Source organism: Choloepus didactylus, chromosome 2, assembly GCF_015220235.1.
Source record: "Choloepus didactylus isolate mChoDid1 chromosome 2, mChoDid1.pri, whole genome shotgun sequence".
NCBI lineage: Eukaryota > Metazoa > Chordata > Mammalia > Pilosa > Megalonychidae > Choloepus > Choloepus didactylus.
This window is the reverse complement of record NC_051308.1, coordinates 122643039-122666287: the sequence shown is the minus strand read 5'-3', so window position 1 is coordinate 122666287 and position 23249 is coordinate 122643039. Positions and strand designations below refer to the sequence as shown.

General features: G+C 45.7%; 1 protein-coding gene across 1 annotated transcript in view; it reads left to right on the top strand.

Annotated features, from left to right (window-relative positions):
• Positions 1–6711: 6711 nt before the first annotated feature.
• The window catches only part of PTGFRN (prostaglandin F2 receptor inhibitor), a 74011-nt gene continuing 57473 nt past the window's right edge, over positions 6712–23249 (top strand). Inside the window, exon 1 of the mRNA XM_037826275.1 lies at positions 6712–6832. Coding sequence (XP_037682203.1) covers positions 6784–6832 — 49 coding nt within the window. The 5' untranslated portion in view covers positions 6712–6783. The remainder of the gene's footprint in view (positions 6833–23249) is intronic.

Here is a 23249-nt window from a genome sequence, read left to right as displayed (position 1 = left end):
AAGCCCCCTTGAGGGCCTGGTGAAAAATGAGGAAACATTAAACTTCCCCACCTGGGGAAATGCTGATATTCTAGCAAGCATTGGAGACTACCATTGCAGTAAGCCAAGTTCTTGATCTTGGGGTGTGCCCTTTTGAATCTTGTTATCGCAAAGGAGAGGCTAAGAGTCTCCCAGAGAACTACTTTTGTTGCTCAGATGTGGCCTCTCTCTCTCTCTCTCTAAGCCAACTCTGCAGGTAACTCACTGCCCTCCCCCCTATATGGGACAGGACTCCCAGGGGTGTAAATCTCCCTGGCAACGTGGGACGTGACTCCCAGGGATGAGCCTGGACCCAGCATTGTGGGATTGAGAAAGTCTTCCTGACCAAAAGGGGGAAGAGAAATTAAATAAAGTAAAGTTTCAGTGGTTGAGAGATCTCAAATGGAGTTGAGGTCATTCTGGAGGTTATTCTTTTGCATTATACAGATATCCCTCTTTAGTTTTTAGGGTATTGGAATAGCTAGAAGGAAATACCTGAAACTGTTGAACAACAATCCAGTATCCTTGATTCTTGGGTATGATCATATAGCTATATAGCTTACATGGTGTGACTGTCTGATTGTGAAAACCTTGGGGCTCCCACTCCCTTTATCCATTGCATGTTCAGATGAGTAGAAAAAAGGTATACAAAAAGTAAATGAGTAATAATGGGGAAAAAGGAATATGAGATGTTTTGCATATATATTTCCACAACTGAAATAAAAAGAAAGAGAAATTCAAGAAACAATGACAATTAAATGCAATACATCATATTGGATGAGATCTAAGAATGGAGGAGAAAAGGCTCAGATGGACATTATTGGGACATAAGAAAAAATTGGAATATAAAATGTAAGCTTTAGGTCAATGTTAAATTTCTTGAACTTGACAACTGCATTTATGGTGTCTACATAAGCGAATATCTCTGATTGTAGGAAATGTACAAGTATTATGTTCACAGAGTATAATAGATGCAACCTGCTCTCAAAAGCTCAGAACATCGATAGATGGATAGACAGACTGATATGACAAAAGGGGCAAATTGTTAAATTGGTGGATTTGGGTTATCTGTGGGTAGGCTGGGGGTATGTTACAGTTCTCTGTATGGGATTTGTGTTATTTTTGCAACTGTCCTGTAAATTTGAAATTATTAAAAAAAAAAAAAGGTAATTCTTTCTAACTCTGGTAAATGGGTGATCAAGGCCCCGTGAGCTTTGTGTCATAAAGTGTGGACACAATAATTTTAGCCTGGAAAAAAAAAATTAAAGCAGGTGTGACAACCCTGCTTGTGTCACTCCCTGTGCACCATCCAACAAACATGAAGTTGCAAAACATAGCTCTTTGCTATGTGGCTTGCTCAGGGTGATTATGAGGTACAAAGTGATTAAAAATTGGGGGATGTTTACCAAAAATGATGACTTTCATTTTAGAAAAATTGATCCTTCAGTCCCTGCCTTCAGTAGATACTGTGAGTAGGTAGATACAGTAGAGTAGGTAGATAGCAAGAAAGTCCTAGGTTTCTACAATAAAACCATGTCATCTGGACATGAAAGCACTCTGTTCTCTAATGGGGCAGGGCACACACATCCAGCCAGCCCAAAGGGGTATCCATTCACTGAACAGAAAAGGGAGGAGCAGCAGGGACAAAGAGAACTTGGGAAAAGGGACTAGCCAAGAGAGTTGTCTGCACTTAGATAAATCACCTGCTCTTGAGGTTGGAAAGGGCTTCCTGCAGATGTCAGCTTGTCCAGGCCCCACCTGATAGAGTAAACAGGTAGACATCTAGCCTCTGACGGAATGCTTCTTAGAGAGGAGCGGTACCACCCTGTAATGGAGCTCCCCTCATCACTGAGCTAACACTGTTTATTACAAACGAAGCCAGTCTGTCTCTTGGCAATTTTTATCCAGTGGACCAAAGTAATACCCCAAAGCAAGTCTATTCTTGTTTAAAATGCAAAACTTCCAAAATAATCTGAAGATAACTACTCAGATATCCCTGTTGTCTTCCAGAAGAAACTATTTTCAGATAAGCAAACCCCTCTCTGGATGAGGGTTGCCAGATTTAGCAAATAAAAATACAAGATGCCTAGTCAACTTTTAATTTCAGATAAACTGTGAATAATTTTTTTAGTAAAAAAAAAAAAAATATATATATATATATATATATATACACACACACATGTGTGTGTGTATATATATATATATATATATACACACACACACACACACACACGTGTGTGTGTGTGTGTGTGTGATATTTGGGACACTCTTATCCTAAAAAATTACTCACTGTCTATCTGAAATTCAAACTTAAATGGGCATCTTGTATCTTAGCTAGCCAACTTACTCAGAATGCATTTAAATAAGTAATGCCTAGAACTTAAGACAATATTATTGTTGAACCCAGAAGAAGGGTGAGAAAGGCTGATGGGGAAATGGTAGGGGGAAAGGGAGGAGGAGACCAGGCACTTACATGTGTGAAGATGGGGATAAAGCGCCTTCCTGTGAAGAGCCAGAGCCCCAACCCGCTGGTACACACAGCTCACGCAGCTCTATGCCGGGCAGAAGGCTGGGTGAGGGCAGGTCAGTCCACAGGGGCATCGGTGGGTGTCACCACCCTCGGTGGTCCTGGCCCTCCGTAAAGAACCTGCTCCAACAGCCTGCAGTTCCCTCCGGCTATTTCACAATCAACTCTGCTGTCTCCATTCATTTTAGGAGATATTTTCAGCCCAGATGATAGCATATTTGCAGAATACTACATATAATGGCTTGTACTTCTCTTATCTACTTACCTTCCTTTTGATTTCCTTTGCTCTTTTGGCATCAATCTTCTCCCCATCCTTTGCAGCATTTGAGGTCTTTTGATACATTGAATTAGATTATAAGCTCCTCCGGGAAAAAGGACCTGTAGACTCTTAGCAAAATAATAATGCCTCGCTGTTGTGGAGAGCTTTTACCACAAAAGCCCTGTCTCATTCCATTTTCTTCTCTTCTCCTCTCACCCCTCCACCCAGGTGTCCTCTGTAGGAGTAAACGTTCCATGGGGTGGGTGCCAGGAGACACTGATGGGCTGGTGGAAGTGGAGTCAGGGGCAGTTCTAAGTCATCTGAGAACACGTTCTCCACTATGACCTGTTTCAGTCTTCTAGGACAGAAAGATCATTGGAAGGTCATGGAGCATGAACCATGTTTAACCTGTTCCAGACAGATGAGGCTCCTTGCTGTTTTTGAAGGCTGTCAGGCAGGCTTTCCACAACTTCCCTGTGGGCCCTACCATGATTGAATGACTCCCACTTATCAAGAAATAAAGGCCCCCTCTCTCCCCCTTTTAACTCTTAATTCCATTCTCCGATACTATTATTAAATCTTAAGTTTCTTTTTGATTAATAACCCCTTGTTTACCTTCAATAGGGGAAATAAATATCTGAAAACAAAATAGGGAATATTTTGAATGAAAATGATTAGTTGAATGAAATTTGCCGTTGAACACACTCTTCCCCTGTGACTCCACTGAAGTAGGGGTCAAGGTCAGTTTTTGTCTCTGAGTTTTTGTGTATGGGGTGGTGTCAGTGTCAGAACTAGCACAGCAAGCCTGGGTGAACATTAGGACAATTAGCATGTTCATTCATTGGGAGCCTTTTTAACATTTTCATTCTCAATGTTAAATAATAGGTGTCTTTGCCTAACCTCAGCAGGAAAACCTGTTTGGAGTGAGGGGCCGTGAAGACCCTTACTGAGTTTTCAGGGGCAGTGCCTCTAAACACTAATCAAGAGACAATAGCGGCTGGCTGCTATGACCGGTGCTCTGGAGGGTCATGGTGATGAGGAAAAGAAAACCCACAGAAGGACTGGCTCTCCTTGGGGGTGGGTGTGGGTTAGAATTGCTAGAGAGTGAGTCTTCCTGCCCTAGGCAGGCAACACAGATTAACCAAAGGGAGGGCAATTGTTTCAGGGCAAAAGCCTTACCGAATAGGGGGTTACTCACTCTGGCAAATAAATATCTTTCGTAATAAAAGCATCATCAGATTCCAGCGTCACGAATGAACAAATTATGACAGTCTGCTGGGGGTTGCCATAGAAAAATATTTTATCCTTTGGTAGCCAGGCCCATGTAAAGGGAGTGGTGGTTATGACCAACTGTCTGGAATTCTTAATTTTCTGCTATATAATGGCTATCTCTGGTTGACGTTCATGACCCAACTGACTGCCCACCACCAACAGGCTCCCTGCTCCAATCCTCTTTCTACTTGTCTTCCCTGGACAATTTTATTTATCCTTATCATTTCAACTACTAGCTGTTATTTCCAAGACTGTAAGATGCACACTTAATTTAATAATACCCGGGGGAGGGAGGAACCCTATCACATTAAGTACACACATCTCCTTAGTCGATGATGTAAGGCTCATTTCTACATCTCACAGACATAGACCTACTGATTTTTCAAGGCTCACTTTAAAGTCATCCCCTCCTTGAACCTTTTTCTGACAACCTTCCTGGAAACTCACCACTCCCTTGTTTTGTCACTGCTGTACCTTGCACATGTCACACTTACTAAGTTGTGATGCACTTATTTATTCATTTTACACACTTCCCTCCCTCCTCCCCCCAGACTGTAAGTAACTCGAGGGCAGGGGCTGTCTTTGTCATTTCTCTAGGCCCAGGGTCTAGCCTGAGGCCCGGCATCAACTCACTCTATAAATACTTATTGAAGACCTACTATGTGCCAAACATGTTCCTAGCCTTGCACAAGTTTGTTAAACAAGAATTTTTAGCAAGTATTAGATGCTGCAGGAACATGGGGGATACAAGATGCCCGGGATAATCTCTAAGGCACTTCCATTACTAGATAGAGATGGGCGCACACAGTGACCACGTGCTGCTAAAGTGAACACGATCAAGGGTCAAAATGTATGGTTCAGACTTGAAGCCGGTGTGGGTGGATAAGGTAGAGAAAGAATGGGGATGAGCTGAAATCTGAGCTTCTATAGGAGCCAGGCCTTGTTCTGCTCTGTAGCTCCAGCACCTTGCAACATCTGCATTAGGTTTGCATTCAAAGTTGGTTGAGTTAACATGTGTATGAGGGATCTGATGGGGGTGGGGTGGGGTGGAGTGGAGTGAAAATATTCTAAAATAGATTTATGTTGTTTGGACCACTCAGTAAAGTTACTAAAAACCATTGACTTATACATTTGATATGGAAGGATTTATGATATGTAAAATATACCTCAATTAAAAACTGTTTTAAAAGTCAAAAAAAAAAAAAAAGTTGGTTGAGTTAAATTGAAAAACTTCCCAGAGAAATTCTAGGGAAGGATTAGGTTGGGAAGCAGAAGGCAATTGCAGGGTGGGTGAATAGCATGAGCAAAGACTGGGAGGCAGGATTGAGTTTAAGTTTCTTTCAGAGGGGTTCCTACCCGACTAACTCACATATTTGTTAGTGAGAATAAACATTTGTTACTGGAAAAGTGATGCATCAGGGTAAAAGCAGTGTGGCTCTCCCGTCATTTGGGCAGTTTCCCCAGTAACATCTGTGATATGTTTTGCATGTATTAATGAAAAGTTGTGGTGAGGGGTGGGGGGCAGTGGGCATGAGTGCAGCTCCCTGTAAGTTTGAATCATCCTTGTGAAGTTTCAAACAATGAACACTAAGTATTTTCCCAACACTAAGACTGTCGGGTCTTTTGTATTCAAAGCAAAAGCACTAAACCCTATTGCGGGGGAAAACAGTCTTTATTGGCAACCAGTTGTGTCCACTTGAAGCAATAAATATAAAATCTTAAGAGTACATTCCATATGTAGTACTGTAGCTATTAATACACTTGGGGCTTTAAAAAAATGAGTGCATTTGTAAGAAGCTGCTCTAATCAGTTCCACAGCCCCCAAGAGAGGGAGGGAGGTGGGTAAGGAGGGAGGTGAGACCCACCCAAGTACAGGATAATGAAAAGTGTCAGTGAGATCTGGGTTTGATCCTGTACTTTGCGGGGAATCACTGGGGAGTCACCTCAACACTTTAGGCCTCTTTAGGTTAAGGAAGTTGGAATCAAGGGCCTTGAAAGTATTTTCCTTTCAGTACTGTCTAAGTAATTCTTAGTAAAGGTCAGATGGCTGGATGGTGGGATGATTAGCTCGGGCAGGAGTGTGTAGCCTGTGGGGAGTTAGCTGCGGGCTTTCTCGACAGTCAGGGATGACTCCAGAGTGCTGGCACGAGGGGTGTCCCGGGATAGGACTAAGGGGATGGAATTTCCAGACAAGACTTTCTAAGGCCAACTTCTAAAGGTCGGAGGAAAGTTTACCGTGGGGTGGGGGCCCCCGAAGGGAGAGCGGGGTGGGAACCGACGCCTCCTCCCCTTTAAGCGGGTGGCCCGGCGCTTCCTCCGTTACCTGGAGCGGGGAGGGGCTTGGGAAAGTTTGTGTTTGTTGCTGGCAAAGCGCCGGATGGGAGGCGCGGGCGGGCGCTGCGGTTCTTCCCTTTTGCTTTCGGGAAGCGGTCGGGGCTGCACGCTTGGATCCGCTGGGCCGGCTCCCGAGCCCGGATCCCCGTCCCCGGCCGGCAGGAGGGAGGGAAGGAGGAGGGAGGGAGGAAACGGAGAAAGGGGCGCACGTACGCCCCAGCGCTGGGATTTATCGGCTCAAGAAGAGAGCGGAGCAGGCGCGCGGCCCAGGCGGAGGAGCGCTGACTCTGGAGCAGCCGGAGCTGGAGGAGGAGGAGGAGGAGAGGCGGCGGGGAAGGAGGAGGAGGGAGAGAGTCGCGCCCGCCCGGCGAGCATGGGGCGCCTGGCGCCGAGGCCGCTGCTGCTGGCGCTCCTGTCGCTGGGTGAGTGCGCGAGGGGATCGGCGGGTCGCAGGGGAATCCGCGGGGCTCCGGGGGTTGGGGGGGGGATCGGCGGGGTGCGGCTGCAGCGCGCGGCCTGGAATGCCGAGGGTGCGCGGGCCGCTCCCGGGGGACCCGGCCCGGGTTGGGCGGGCAGAGCGGCCGGGTGGGTACGGCCGCGAGGCTGTCCTGAGCGGGGCGCGAATCCACCGCGACCCCGCGCGCGGTGTGCAGGTCGCCGCTCCGCAAGGCCGAGCCTCGCTCCCCGCATGTACCTGGGGGGAGTGGCCCGTGGCTGGCTTCCCCCCAGCCCTCCCTACCTGTTGGCCGCCGGGAGCCCGGCTCACCTTGAACTCCCGGCCCAGAAGGTGCCTGCGGTTCTCGGTCCGCATCCCCCGCTCGAGAGCGGAAACATGAGCCTTTGATACGCCCCGCCATAACCGCCACCGGCCAAACCTCTCTTCCTACACACAAACCCACGCTGAGTTGTTTTTCCAGGGAACCGAGAGAATCCACCAACTTCCGTCTCCAAAGGTCATGGAGTGGCCCAGAGCGGTACAATAAAAATCGGGGTGCCAGTCCTCCCACAATCAAGCTGTGGCTGGATCTTTTGCTATGAGAATAGCTTTGCTTGAAGCAGCCTGGCTGCATATTTACACACAAAGAACTAAGAGCCTTTCCTTCTCCAACTTTTTCTACCTGTTACTTTTCTTCCCTTATTGTCCCTTATTTTCCACACTCTTGAAACCGTGGTGTCCACTTGATAATCCAGCCCAGTGTCCTCCGCCAACCCAAGGAATCTTTCATGTCTTTTCTTTCCAGTTCACACTCACTCCATGCAGACACCATCTTCACATAGATGCACATGGTTATCTTAATCAGCTGCAGAAATGCTTCCATTTATTAAGTGCCAGCATGGTGTCTAAGGGTTGACCCTTAATTGCTTTAACACTCATGGATCCTTTTGGCCATTGTCAACCAGGACAAAATGAATCCTGGTTGAACTGACTACAGGTTCTCTTTCAAGCCCCAGGGAAGGCAGATCTGAATCCTTTACAGATTGCATGGTGTGTGGTATCCGCCCCAGTCAGGCCCCAGCTGGGCCCGGGGTAAATGACTATTTCCACTTATGGCTATAGGGTCCCAGTGGAGGCCTTCCATAGCCACTCCCCTCCTGCTGGCACCAGGGCCCACAGAGTCCCAACCCCTGTGACTCCTGCTGCTGATGAACCAGCCTTTCTAGCTGCAACTGTGTTTTTTTCCTTTACTTCTGACGATATTTCTTGAACTCAATCCTTAGAGATCATCTAGCCACATTTCTTCAGCTGCAACCTGTGTGCAGAAAGCATCCAGATCTTTCACTTAATTTTATACTATCTCTTCTATGGTCTCTGATACTAGTGCTTTTAATCTTTCCCCTTCACCCCAAGCCCCTTGTAAGTTTTGTTTGTTGCACACTGGTGGAGATAATCCACGTCCATTAATTGACTTAGCTGCCTCAGTCAATCAGGGCCATAGCCTGTGGTTGTACAGGTTGTGCACTACACTAATCTTGGAGCGGCTATTCATTTCATAGCCCATGTAAATGACTCCCATAGAGTTGTGCAGTTCACAACGTGTGTAAGGTGGGGTGAGGTAGAAGTTTGAAAAGAATACCCTTGAGTAACTATGGTAAGGAAGAAAAGAGAACGGGGGCAAAGAACAACTGGAAAAAGCAAAACAGAAGTGAGCAAAGCACAGCATGGGGAGGTCTTGGTTATACACCATTGTATCCTGCCCTGGCTGGACGTCTCATGTGAACTACACATAGGGCATTTTTGTAATGTCACCTTTTCCTCCAACGGTTGTCTGAATTGAATATTCCATGTAATAACTGCCCCCATAGAATCTCACTCAGAATGACTCCATGCTGACCTCTAGGAAACCCTTCCTGTTTTTTATCACTCTAGCTCTGTACTGAATCCTGAAACTTAATATGTTGATAAGCAAGATCATCTTTCCTCCTGTATTGCAACTTGGCACAATCTTGGTGTCACTGCTTTCTTTGACTGCCACGATCACACAGTTCCTCAGTTTTGTGGGTTTTCTCATAGCAGTGGCTCATGCTTCTACCCTTCCTTTCCATTTCCCCAGCTACTGCCAGGATCATTTTTTGGGGATCCAGCCTTTGCTCATTGGTTCCTTATATTTTTCTTCCAAGGGATGCTGCCCCTTGTGTTCTCTCGCCACCCCCAACCTTCTCCCTGGTGCAGACACTTCATTTTAGGTAACCTGTGTGCTATCCTTTACATACAATATATTTGAACCCTCTGACCTTTCCATTTCCTGTGGCCTTGGAATGCTCCGTCCTGCTTCTCTCTTCTTGCCTGTGTATTTCCTTTATTACCTAAAATTCACTTCTTCCATGAAGCTTTCTTAAGTCTACCTACTAAAATCACTGTAGTACCCACTCAGCTTCATGGAGCAAGTTTTCACTTCCGTTTCCTGTGCCTGCCCTACCTAGTCCATCCGTCCATCCCACTTATTTTCCAAGCGCTTACTCTGTCCATCAGAGTGTGTTCAGTTCTGTGAATCCTGGACAAATGACCAAGACAAATGAGCAGGTGGATAATAAAACAGTTAACTATGAGGCAGAATTAAATACCTGACAGAGAGACCAAGTTCTGGCAGGAAGTAAAGAAGATGACTCATTTTGACTTGAAGGTTGGGATTGGTTTTGCTGAAGAGGTGACATCTGAGCTGGGCCTTGAGAATAATTAAAGTTTTGAAAGGAAGAATAAGAAAGTATTCCAGGCTCTGGGGAAAGACATAAAGTGTGGATGAGTGAAAGTATATGATTCATTCAGACATGGTACGTATGTTTCTGTAACGAAGTGGCTCTGAATACAATGAGAGCAAACTGGAAAGGCGGTTTTTGGGTAGATCCTGGAGTCTCTGTGTGCTGTGCTAAGTCTGCACCATAAGAGCTGGGTTCATTGGCTCTGTGAGTGTTGCAGGCAGCCTGGACTTCTCCCGTCATAGAGCTTATTTATCTCAATATATTATAATTGTTTGTTCCCTCATTTAAATCCCCACCCATATTATATCCCCTTGGGGCAGGGACCATGTTGGTCTTGCTTTGTATAGTCTCCCCATTACTAATAGGATGCTTGGCATATAGTAGGTGTTTGATAAACATTGGCTAACTGACTGATTAAATAAAAATATGTGAGCAATAGGTAGCCACTGAAAGTTTGCAGGGCGGGGTGGAGGTTAACATGACGTGGTGACACGTGTTTGAGGAGGACAGCTTTGGTGTTAGTGTAAAACATGAATTGGAGAGTAGATGCTATGGAGATTGCAGAGAGCTAGATGTTCTTATAATTTGTGTCTCTTTATTTTTGCAAATCCATCAACATAGCTTTTAAATTACCAAAGTATTGCATCTTTATTTAAAAATTATGATAATATAAAAGGGTATTGTATTAATTAGGTAGGCTAAACTGCTTCAGTAGACTCAAAGTATAGTGATTCAGACAATAGACGTGTCTTGCACAACAGTCCCGAGGGATTATTTCAGATGAAGGTTGGCGTGGGAACCCTGCTTCACATTGTCATCAGGTTCTCAGGCTCAGCTCCGCTGTCTTCAACTCATGTCTTCCAAGACTGTTTGGTTGTCATTAGCACCACTGCAGGCCCAAGAAGGGAGAAAGAGCATGGGGGAGATCATGTGGCAGCCTTTGTGGACCATTCTTGGAAGTGACACACATCATGTTCTGTTGGAGGGAATTTAGTCCCATGCCACACTGGCCGCGAGGGAAGCGGGGGAATGCAGAGGAGCCAGGCGGCCATGCGCCAGCTCCTCTGGAAGAAGGGAAGATGTGGGTGGACAGCCAGCAGTCTCTGTGTCAGTTATTGAGGATATAGGGTAAAAAGAAAAGTGTCCCCACCCTCCCACTTCCCAGGAATCGCCACTCATATACATGTGTGTATCTGTATACTGAATGTTTTGTTTGTTCTTTTCTTATAACTTCTACATGGGGTTTTATGCTTCATAGGCACAGAGTAATAATAGCTACTATTTCTAGAGTGCATCTCGAATGGCAGGCTCTTACATACATTCTCTTATTTAATCCGTACATCAACACTTGAGAAAGGCACTTTTAGTTTCTCCTTATTACAGAGGAGGAAACTGATGCCCAGAAAAGTCAAATGACTTATCCAGAGTCATATAGCTAATCATATAGCAGAGCCAGGAGTCAATTCCAGGATTCCATTCAGCTTCTACTGAGGAAATATTGAATGATTTTTTGCCATAACCTTATGCTATGTGCTGCCTGAGATTGGTTAGGAGAAAAAGGATGACAGTGGTTTGAAGGCAAAAACACAGTTAAAATTAGGAGGGCCTCAGGCGACCACTGCCCAGGCACAGCTCCTGAAGGGAGGGGCAGTGCTAGATGCTCCTCGGAGAACCAGCAACTCCATACCACCTAGCAGGTCACCACATCAGCCCTGAGCAAAAGGGCGGAATACAGCCTTCTCCAGAAAGCAAGGAAGGAGGAGGTGAGCAGGCAGGAGGAACCCTTGTGAATCCATCCAGCTTAACGGGTCTTTGAAGTGCTTGGCCTTCAGAGATTCCTTGGCACTCATTTTAGCCTTGTTAACAGAATTCCTGTATCTGCCAAGCTGATTAATGCCTGCCCTGGCTATAATTATTCTTATTAGTCTGCTGAATAGGAACTCTAGTCGTCAGTGATCATTCCTTACAAGGCAGTTAGGGCTGGTCGGCATTTATATGGCTATTTTGTTTCAGTGACGAGCTACTGAGCTGATGTTTCCCCCATAGACTGCACATTTTCATATTGGTGCTGTGTCTGGCAGTTAAATAAGGTGTTTGCTTGCAGTCTGTCTATGTGTGTCTGTCTCACTTTTTCAAATGAAGTTGGGGGGAAGCTGTCAGCACATTTCAGAGCTATTCAATTTAATTGCATTGGTTTCTCAAAGGCAGGGCAGCAAGGCCATTCGACTCTCTGCTTTGGGAAAATATCTTGGACCGGCAAAAATTCTTCGTAATTTATCTTACGGAAAAGGTGAAGTGCTGCAGTTGGCACTCTCAGGGGTTTTTAGATCTTGGAATATTTTTCCTTACACCAACTGTAGTCTTTGGGAAGTCACAGCATTATACCCAGTAGTTAATGCTGTTGTGCAGCAGCAGTGTGACATCCAGTAGACTAGAGATAATGGAATGTGTATACATTTGTGTTCTTTGAATGCTGATTTTTCCACAATACATCCTAAGTGTTTGTGCTAGATTATGGAGTCTCTAAGTAGCATGATTCAAGTTTAAGTATGATGTTCTGGGACTCTAATTGCATCCTGTTTCATACCTTGATAAGCAGCTGGAACGTGAAAGCATTTACATCACTCAGGATATTTCAGGGGAGTGGAGAAATACCGAGTGTGGCTAGTGTTACTACCTCTAGGATGAATTTGGCTTAGAACCGTGAAGAACAGAATTGTGCTTAAGGGTTCAGGGCACATTTCAGAATGGGTGCTACCTGTGAATCCTAATGAACTAGAGGCAGTGTGGTCAGATGGGTTACTTCTGAGACCTTAAAAGTGAAACCAAGCCAAGAATGTCTTGCCAATGGCTCTTCCTTGTTGTTATTTAGAGCTGGACCAGGCTAGAACTTCCCAGCAGTGGGCCATGGCCAGGGACCCACTGGCTCATCCCTGCCTTGGATTGAGCTATTTAGAGATGGAGGCTGAGAAGCTCATTCATTCATTCAGCAAATACTGAGCCAGTGCCCACTATTACATGCCAGGCATTGCTTGGAGTACTGGTGATGCAGCAGTGAATAAAGCCAACTCAGCTCTGCCCTCAAAGACTGGGACAGGGTGCATTAGATGTCGTGGATGGGGTTATCTTTCCGAAAGTTTAGCCCCACTCACATGATTGAGACAAGAATCAGGAGCTGGTTCTTGGAAATGCCTGCGGTTAGGAGACAGGACACAGGAGGGAGAGTTCTGGAAGGAGTGGCCAGACAGGTGGGGGGAGAACCAGGAGGGTGCTCTGTCGGAAGCCAAGCAGGGATGGATGTGAGTGGAGCTGTTAAAAAAAAAAAAAGGGTTGGTCAAATACTGCTGAAAACCCAGAAAGAGAAGGACTGAGAGATGCCCTTGGATCGGGAGACTGAATTCTGACCAGATAGTGAAGGAAGAAGCCACATCTGGGAAGTGCAGGAGTGCGTGGGATGGGGAAGAACTCTGAGCAGTGAGCGTGGGCCGCTCCTCCAGGTCATGCAGAGTGGAAGACCACCGGGGGGGCGGTAGCTTGGGGGCGCAGCAGGGCCTAACCCACTTGAACAGGAGTCAGGGGACTTCAGAGGCCCTCAGGTTGGCTGGGAGACTGCAGTGGAGAGAGGCAGCTCCAGAGGGGCGAGCAGGGGTGACTGCTGGGCAGGTGTGACAGTGTAGTTGGGGCTCAAATGGAGGCCCTGGCCTTGGAGAGCAAGAGTGTTGAGCCTTCTCCCGAGAGAGGAGAGAGGGGAAAGGTGGGGAGGATGCGCAGGGAGGCCTGTGGGGCAGAAGAAGCTGTCAGTCACTGCAGGATTCTCAAGCTTCTTCAGTCCCAAGGGTGGCCCCGGAGTCCCCAGACACGCCAGTTAGAGGTCACCCGTGTGTCCCCTCTCATTCTCTGCACACATTTAGAATTTCCCCCGTGATCTTCTGGGTATCTTCTCCACATTGGTGGGTGGAATTAACCTGCTCCCTGAGAGCTGTTTCTGAGTCATTAGCTGTTTGGTGGAGTCTCCAGCACGTAGGGATTTTGTGGCCTTTTTAGAGCCCACATTTTTCCGGTCCCCATCAGCTAAGATTTCATTAGTTTGAATTACCAATAAACCATTACGTGCATGTACATGTGTGTTTTAAAGCTATCTGTGCTCTTCATACCTTCCCCATACCTAACCTGTAATCAGAACTTCATTCCTTTTTGCAGCCAAATACTTTTCCACTGTATGTATATACCACATTTTGTTTGGACACATTTCTTAACTTCTCTGTACTTTAGTTTCTACATCTGTAAAATTGAAATGATGTCTTTTTTGTGGGTTTGTCATGAAGATTAAAAATATTATATCTAGAAACACACAAATGTTAAAAATAATGTATGGAAGTTCCTGGAACTTTGCTTTTCTATGTGTGGTCTGGCAACCAGCAGCGTTGGCAGCACTGGGAGAATTTCATGGCCCAGTCTAACCTGCATTTTGACAAAATCCCCTGAGGATTTGAATGCATACTGAAGTGTGAGAAGCCCTCATCTGGAAGGGTGCTTGGCACAGAGGTTATTTGGCATCCTGGGCTTTCTCAGTGAACTCTGAGGCAAGGGCCATGAACAGAGTTAGAGCTAAAGGAGAGCAGGTTAGGGCTGAGCTCCATGGGAATATGGCAAGTATTCAGTTAGAGACAAAGCACTGGGGATAGCATGGGTCCATAGTGGAGCCAATCGGCCTGATCTCATGACTTTATCCTACCAAGTTGGACAGCCTGGGAGCGGGAGGGGGGGACCTGGTGTGGTCTCTCCATGGGACGAGAGTAGGAGAATGAGAGACAAAGGAATTTAGGTGAGAACATGAACAAGAAGGTTGGCCAAGAAGTCCAGGTAGGATAGGCAGGTGAGTGAGGGTGAGTGATGCTGCAAGGGCTGATGGAACTATGGAAAGGTTGAGAAACTAGAGGATGTGAAGAGGGTAAAAAAGCAGATTCAGAGGGGCATGGGAGTGGGTAGGCTAGAAAATAGTAAGTGGTCAGGGTCAAAAGAGATAACTTCTGACTTTGAGGTCTTGGAAGCTGAACTCTGGGTGGAGTAGGGTGGGGAGGTGGGGGTGGTAGGCAAAATAAAAACTTACCCAGAGTTTTCTTTGGTCTCTTAAGCTGTTTGGTGAATTTAGCTATAATATCTGATTAGGATGGGCCTGCATGGATTAGGAGACAATAGTGAGACTTTTTAGAAGCATTAATCCAAGTGTCTTAGGAAATGGCTAGTAACCTGTAACTAAGATGAATTGAGATTCAGGGGATGAGTATGCTAGGAAGGAACCAATCTGGGGATTATTTCCTTCCTCAGTAATAGCAACCTCTTACACAGCACTTACTTTGTGCCTTGCACTCCACTTTCCATACACTGACCCATTTAGTAGGCCTCAACCCCATGATATAGGTACTCTTATTACCCCCACTTAATAGATGAGGAAACTGAGTCACAGAATGGTTAATAACTTGCTCAAGGTCACATAGTAAGGGACAGAGCTGCTCCAGAGTCTGGGCTCATAACCACGCTACACTGTTCTGCCTCTGTTGGTTCAGATCATTCATTGTCAAAATGTATCTTTGAAAACATGGAAGGAAATTGATACAATTAGCAAAAATGTGGTAACCTTGGTTTCCTTGTCTTTTAAGACAGGAGGAGGCTTGGCTTCTAGCTCTAATTACTCCACTCACTAGTTTTGTGACCTTGAACAAGTTGCTGAGTAGCTCCTAGCTCCTGTGAAAAAGGGGGTTGGATTAGCTGATCCCAGAGGCCCCCTTCCAGCTCCAGAATTCTTTGAGTCCGCACTGACCCCCTGCTGTCGGCCATATGGGCTACCTGGTCCAGCCCTGGCTTTCCTGGATCCTTGCCCACTTCCCAAGAACTCCGCCTGTCTGCAGCCCCCGCTCTGCTCTCTTTCACCTGCCTGGCACGCCGGTACCACATAGTGGTTGGTGCCACGGACGCTCTAGGAATTGTTTGTTCTGTCACTGTATCAACAACTACTTCCTCGTTCAGCTCATTTCCTGAGCTGGAAAATGGGGCGTTTCCCCCACAGTTCTCCAGGTTATGGAGGTGTCCTGGGTTAGTTTCCTAGAGGTGCTCCAACAAAGTACCTCAAAATATGTGGCTTAAGACAGCAGAAATGTATTCTCTCGCAGTTCTCGGAAGCTAGAAGTGAAGTCAAAGTGTCAGCAGAGCAGTGCTCCCTCTGAAGGCTCGAGGGAAGAATCCTTCCTTGCTCCTTTCTGGCTGCTGGTGGCTCCCAGCAACCCTTGGCGGCCCTTGGCTTGTGGCTGCATCCTCCGATTCCTGCCTGTCTCCTGGCCTTTCCCTTCTATGTGTGTCTCTGTGTGTCCTCTTCTCCCCTTATAAGGACATTTGTCATTGGATTAGGGCCTAAATCCAGGATGATCTCATCTTAACTAATTGTCTCTGTAAAGACGCTGTTTCCAAATAAATTTACAGGTTCTGGGAATAACATGAATTTTGGGAGTGTGCTTGAATCCAGAACATGTCCTCACTACAGTTTAACTGGGCTTTCAGACAGCTTTTTGGGAAAAATTGGGGTCCCACAGAAACAGTAAAGCCAGTAAAGCATTTCTAGTTGGCAGAGTGTTTTTGACTACTTTGACTGACGATGTCAGCCTTGAGTAAGCTGGGGTTGAGAAACCAAGTCTCAACCTGCAGAAGTGTGGCTCCTGCTTTCTTCTGCATTTAGCCTTCAGCTGGGGAGGAGTCTGGGAGATGGCTGTGCTCCACAGGTTCTCCTTTTCCTAAATCACTCCAGAGCACAGCAAGAAGAGACACAGGCATCTTTAGATGTGTCCAAATATTGACACTACTTTGGATTTTACACCATTCCTGAAGGCTGGGAGAGTTGAAATTCAGACATCACCAATCAATAGCCTTAATTGACTAAGAAATGCGATCCCAGTGTTTGGGATCATTCCTTTTAGTCTGAAGGGGGAAGTTCGAACTGATGTTGGATACAATACCAACTAAAAGGACACACTGGAAAACCGACACATGGTTGGTAGACATCTGTATTGACAACCTCAGTCCTCCCTGCGTGTTGGCTGCTGCCCAGCCCTCCATGGCTTCCTTGAGGTGCTGCTGCTAATGCTTCTGCTAAGCTCAGTAATGCTGTCTCACTCCTCTTGGATGCCAGTATCTTTGAGGCTTAACCAAAAACCCTCTAGGAGTGAATTCTGGTCTGTGTTTGAAAGAGCTTGCTGTCTTGTGCTATTCTGGAGGTAAAGGGGTGATATAAATGCCTTAAAAATGCATTGCCTCTCTAGGATGTACTAAGGACAGAATGTTAGCTCATTTGGTGTCTGTCCAGTATCTGCCACTGCCGCTTTACTTATATTGCAGTGGGGAGTGAAAAAAACAGAACAAAAAACAAAACAAAAAACACAACTTTTGGCATAGATATTCATTTTTCCATTTACCGAAGATTGGCACATACAAACGTTTTCTTATTTATTAGGAGACATTATAGTCCATCATCTTTGATTGAGAAATCCATACAGTAATTTCCAAGTTAAGAACACAGAGCCAAACATTGTCCTCTCAGTGAGCAGGGATTAAAACACTGAAATTATGAAAAAGAAATTATAATCTGGTGCCCTACTCTGGTCCACAATAGTCAGTACTTACATAGTTAAAAAAAAAAACAAACCATAAAACTCTTGATTGGCTTTATAATCAATCTATGGATGACTTAATTACACTTACAGATGAAATGTAAATTTGGAACAAAAGGGGTATAGCTTCTGGACTTCAGAGGGGGATGAGAGAGAGGAGAGACAGAGGGAAGGATGCAAGTATTATCATCTTACATAGTATTGAGTCAAGAGATGTATGTAAAGTTGAGGGAACAAGAAATAGAATGTACTATTCTTGCAGACATAGAAAAGTCACAACAGGAAAAACAAAACAAAACAAAAACTGAACGCCCAGCATCGCTTCTGGCACATGGTGGGTGCTTTGTAATGTTAGTCAAAGTGAACATGGTTGGGACCTTGAAGGAGAAAATAATTTGTGCCCAACTATTACCCTACCCTGCAAGGCAAGACATTCCTGCTTTTCCTTGTGGTCTCATCTTTTGTTAACTCAGCATCAGCATCTAGGGAATATATACCATGTTCCTGGCACTCTGGCAGGTCACAGAGGAATTAAAAAATAGAGTCCAAAATGGAAACAGAACCACTGTAACCGAACAGCAGAATGGACTGTAGGTGCTTTTCAAAGGTCTGAGTGGATGAATTATGAGATAGCTGTTCACATGGGGACTGTTGCAGTCATACGGATGAAATCGAGGCCAGGAACTGTTGAGCTGGAGAAGCTCCGTGGAGCAGGTGGGAGAGGAGAGTGTCTTAGCCAGGAGCAGGGAAGGCATTTGAGGTATGAAAATGACTGGCACAGTTTCTCAGAGGTGGGGAAGATGAATGGATATGGGTTGTTGCCCCATTTGGGGATTAGCTAGCTCGAGCTGGAAAAGAAAGAGGGACCTCAGGGAGACATGGATATTAACCTCTGGGGAGGGGAGGTTGGTGGAGAGGAGGAGCAGGAACAAAGCCACCCTGAGTGGCGTCCTCGGCAGCATCCACAGATCCCACAGAGCGGCTAAGAGCCTGCAGCCCCGAGTGGCATCCTCTGCAGCATCCACAGATCCCACAGAGCGGCTAAGAGCCTGCAGACCGCACTGGTGAGGTCTGCCGGGGCTCACAGGAAGCCAGCCTGCTAAATTAGGGGATACATCAGGCCATCATCCTATTTTTGGTTATTCTTTTCAAAGGAAAACAGCCCACAAAACAATTACTGATGTTCCCCTTAGGTAGTTTATCAGAGCATTTCTTCCAAGGACTATCACCTGATAGGACCCGCAGATCAGTTTTAGGGTAAGGATGGGGATTTTTAGTTGGTTTCCTATGGAAACAAGGTTTTATGCCATCATGTGGTCTGTTCATCGGAGTCCCGATTTAACAGCAATTTATCCCACAAACAAGTTTCATCTGAAACATGAGTATGAGTCCCAGGAAGCTTAGTGCGTACCAGGCTTGTGAGTAGCTGGGAGAAGGTACTGCCGTTACCTGCATCTCTGGAGTGCCACAGATGTAGCAAGGTGATATCTGCTGCCGCTTGTATCCTCAGCACTCCCATGTGCTGAGTTAACTTACCCCATGGACCTAAGGGCAGCAATCACACGATCACATGGCAGGATGTGAATTTGGGCAGGATGTGAATTTGGGCCTCGGAATGGCAATCACAGTGCAAGCTCTGTGTTCTGTTAAATGTGTTTGTTGAAGGCTTCGGGCCTCAGAACACTTGGTGAAGGTATGTGAAAACCGAGCCCCTCATCAAGCTTGGATGACTCCTCTTTCGTGAAGTTTTCCCCAGCATCCCTCACATATCCCTTAGATATGACGTGTATAATCCGTACACACATCGCCTCACTTTTGCTTCTGTTTTGCCATGGAATCATTCCCAACCGTTCAGTCATTTTGCTCTCAAGTCAAGCTCCACTTCCCCATAGAGGTGAGGATGCACTGGCCCAGAGGTGCTGCCACTACAGCCCGGCGGGCTGGGGTCAGTTCCTTTGTTGTCAGCTCTCATGGAGCCACATTCCTTTCCTTTAGAGCACAGCCATCCATTTACCTGATCAGTTAGTTAGGATGCGTGTCTGATGGTCTGTCTCATCCCAGACTGGAAGCACCATGAGCACGTACCCTGTCTCATGCACCCCGGGGTGTATGAACTCAAGTCTGCAAATGATGAACTTATGTGTTTGGAAAACCTGTGTGTGCACGCACACACATATACAATATAGCTATAAAATACATGTATAGAATCTCTATTGTGAGCCTTAAGTCAGAAAAGGGGCAGAGGTTATCTGTGTGCTCTCTGACCCCGGACAGTACGTGTGCTTACTGTCTTTTCTTTTTGTTACCATCACAGCATGTCAAAAAGAGTCACTTGTAACTTCATTCCTAGGAACAGAGGTGGGGGGGGTAAATTAGGAGAGAATTGAGTCTGCACATGAAAAAGAAGGGATGAGAAAGTTTCCATCCTTCCTTATGCAGATTGTCTTAGTTTTTTTTTTTTTGCTTGGCAGCTTATGTGGAAAATAAACGATTCATGGGTTCTCATTATTGTCTCTCTAATCCCTCCACCCCTTCCTCCCTTGGTGGGGTTGACACAACCTCTCTCATCCCAAACTGGCATCCTCTCCCTTCCTGGGAGTCATCCCAGTCGTCCACATTATAGAAAAGCAGACTTCCTCAGTTCCAATGCATGCTTTGGGCGTCTTGTGGTGGCTGGTTTAGCCCAAACCCAGGATGTCAGCTTGTCATTGCTGTTCCAGCAAGCAGCCAGCTCTGACCCACATCTGGAAGGGGCAGTGGTGCTGCTGCCTGTGGCATGTGCCTCCTCGCTCTGTCTGCTAGTTCAGAGCTATTATTTATATGCTTCCCTGGGCCAGGCATTAGTTTAGAACTCTGGGCACATAAAGATGTTGACACAGTCCCCTGACTCCTGTAGCTTGCATTCTAGATGTTAGGCATGTCATACACACAGGGAGAGCGGTAGCATCAGAGAAGTGCCCAATGATTTTTAGAGACCAAAAGAAAAAAAAAAAGTGCTGAAGGTTTAAAGCAAAGGGAGAGCATTCTGGGCTAGTTTAAAAGAGATGCATTTGCAGAAAAGATAAGACAACTGGCATGCTCCTCTATACCTGTTTGGATCTCCTCTCTACTTGTTTAAAAATTTTTAAAGATTTGGTGCTATGTCTGGATTAGATACCTTTTGTAAGGTCCCCAAAACACCCTGATAGTTGGCTTTCTCTAACTGCAAAGCAAAATGTTAATAAAAATTGGTGTGGCAAAATTCAGAGTTGGCACTATTGAGATAGTGTCGCTTCCTGAGGTGTGGGGAACTTGATGAGGGGTCTTTTCTGAAATAAATGAGATTAAGTGACTCTTGTTAACCCACCTAGATGATGATCCAAAGATCAGTTCTGGCTCTGAAATTCCAGTTTGCAGAAGCCCATTGAGACAGCGATGAGTGCAGTCATCAAATCACCAGTGCACTGAGTGAGGGATGTGGGGTGAGCAGGCAGCACTCTACCCCTGCAAGGGGTTCACAGCCCAGCAAGGGAGACAGGCAAGCAGGACAGCTCAGGGTGATCGTGGCAGTGACCTGGAGCCTTGGCAGGCACACTCTGAACCGGGGTTGCGGGCTGAGTCTGGGGGAAGGGTCAGGAAATGCTTCAGCATCAAGGACTTGCTTTGAGCCCATTGTGTCTTGACAAGCAGTATGAGTACGTTTTTGTCTAACAGAGAAGGAATGGGTAATTTGTTTCGGAAGAGAGCACAGCATGGCTAAAGAAGTAACACACATTTATAAAAATATGATGGTCTTTAAGGAATGAAGAGAACTCTTTTTGGCTGGGGTGGAGGGTTGAGTTGTTCAGTCTTCAGGGGGAAAGGATTGAGACTAAAGAGAAAATTGTAAGACCATGAAGGGCCTTGAGTATCATCTGAGGAGTTGAAGCTTCATGTGGTACGTAAATTTGTGTATTTTTTTTTTCCTGGTCTACCTTCCCTGGAATACTCTTAAGTCCCTTACTTTCTTTATTTACTTGATATTTTAGAAGACTCTTCCAAATCATTTCTTTCCAGCTTTTCAATGAAGTGGCCATGCTGTTCCCTTCCCATCAGTCTGGCACTTAGCTAGGTGTTAGCTTATCACCTTTACCTGATGGTGTGGTTCTGCACACAGTAGGTGTCCAGTAAAGACTTGCTGAATGAAGGAATGAAATGTCAGGTTGATATAAATTTTTTTCCTCAAAGAGCAGGTAGACCCAGAGCTTTTATCTGTTCAGTTCTTTGCAAGTCAAATTGAATTGTATTACATGGTGCTCTTTACTGAGTACAAGTGAGCCCCATTGGGAAAGCTGGACACAGACTGTATACCACCCATGGTACCTGGCAACGTCTGCAGATGTCAAGGGCAAGCTTAATGCACCATTGGGAAAGAAGGATGGATGAGGAAAAGGAACAGCAGAAAATGGGTCTAGGAGACAGGAAAATAAGGGGGGAGTTGACAAAGCTGTCCAAGCTTGGGGGTGGGGGAGAATTTCACCAACAATTATCTCAGGTACCCATCATGCCCATATGTGACTTTAAATCCAATTTGAATCTATTTACCAAGTTGGTTCTCCCGCACATCCCCCATTCTCTTTAAACTAGAGGCTTAAAGGAACCAGGTGTTCACACAGAACTTGGCAGACTATGTTGGCCAATATAACATGGAGAGGATTGAAAACGGCTAAGTAGCAAGGGATGCTGGGCAGTCCTTGGGCCTCTAGCAGCTGTTAATTTTACAGATTGCTCTAAAATAATCCTTGTAGATAGATCTTGCCTCAGCTTTTTCTGTCGCTGTTACTTGGACAGAGAATTATTTGAATCATTTCATGGTTATTGAGTTATTTTGGCTACTCATCAGTACAGATTGCCTCAAAGTGGTTTTTGCATCTCTTTTTTGTTGTTGTTTGGTCATAGCACTTCTCGGAACCTCTATTTCTTTATTTAACCCTCTCAGGGTTGTGTATTAAATCATGTAAACATGATTTGCAAAGCATAAAGCAAAACTGTAAATGTAAAGGTGGTTTTTGTCAATTACTGAGTCATTATGGGTATAGCTGTCTGCTCAATACTTAGTTTACTGTGTCAGTTAGGGTTCCATCAGAGAATTAGAGCCACTATAAATATTATGGAATAAGGCATTTCTTAAAGGAATTAGACTTTGCACAATTATGAGAGGAGCTGGGGAACTGAAGGTCTGCAAGGGGGAGTTGGAGGATCAGGGATAGGCCACTCATCGGCCCCCCTGAGGATGGTGAGGGTGGACAGTCTGAGCTTGGAGAGGAATCTGGAAGTCGGGCAGAGACAGACTGCAAAGGGGGGCTGGTGTAGGTTCTCTGGAAGGGTATCCGCCTCTTCATAGCTACCATCTCTGAGTTTGCAGCCAAGCGTCTGGGGTCTTGGGGTCATGTTGGTCACTAAGGAGGAAAACAGAAACACAAAGAAGAGTGAGGAAAAACTGATACCCACTGGCACTTCTGCATCTGTCTTTCATCACCTTTGATTTTGATGCCTCCAGAGTGGACTAGCTGCTGCTTCACTTCCACCTCCCACATCTCATATGACTCTGTTTCATCCAAGTCTAATCCAAAACTGCAAAGGGAACAAGATTCTGGGGAATGTAGTTCTGCTTAGCCAAGTTGACACAGAACAAAACCCCACAATTTCATAATGTGGAATTAAAGATTTGGCATGACTCTGGCCTCCCAGGGCCTCTCAAAGGCCACAGAAATGGAAGCAATGTCATGGTTATATGACCTAGCATTTCAGTAGTAAGAAGGCCTGCAGTTAGGTAATGACCCAGCCTTTAAGAAGTGACTTGCACTTGTAGTGCTCAGTTGCTGGTGGCACTGCATCTCCTCCTGTCATCTTGCCATTTCTGCCTAGAGTGTGGGAGGTGATGGTTATCCTGGCAGCAAAAGCTAAATAAAGTTGCATTCATCATGACGAGACTGTCAGTTCCACCGGAGTGCAAAGTCTCCTT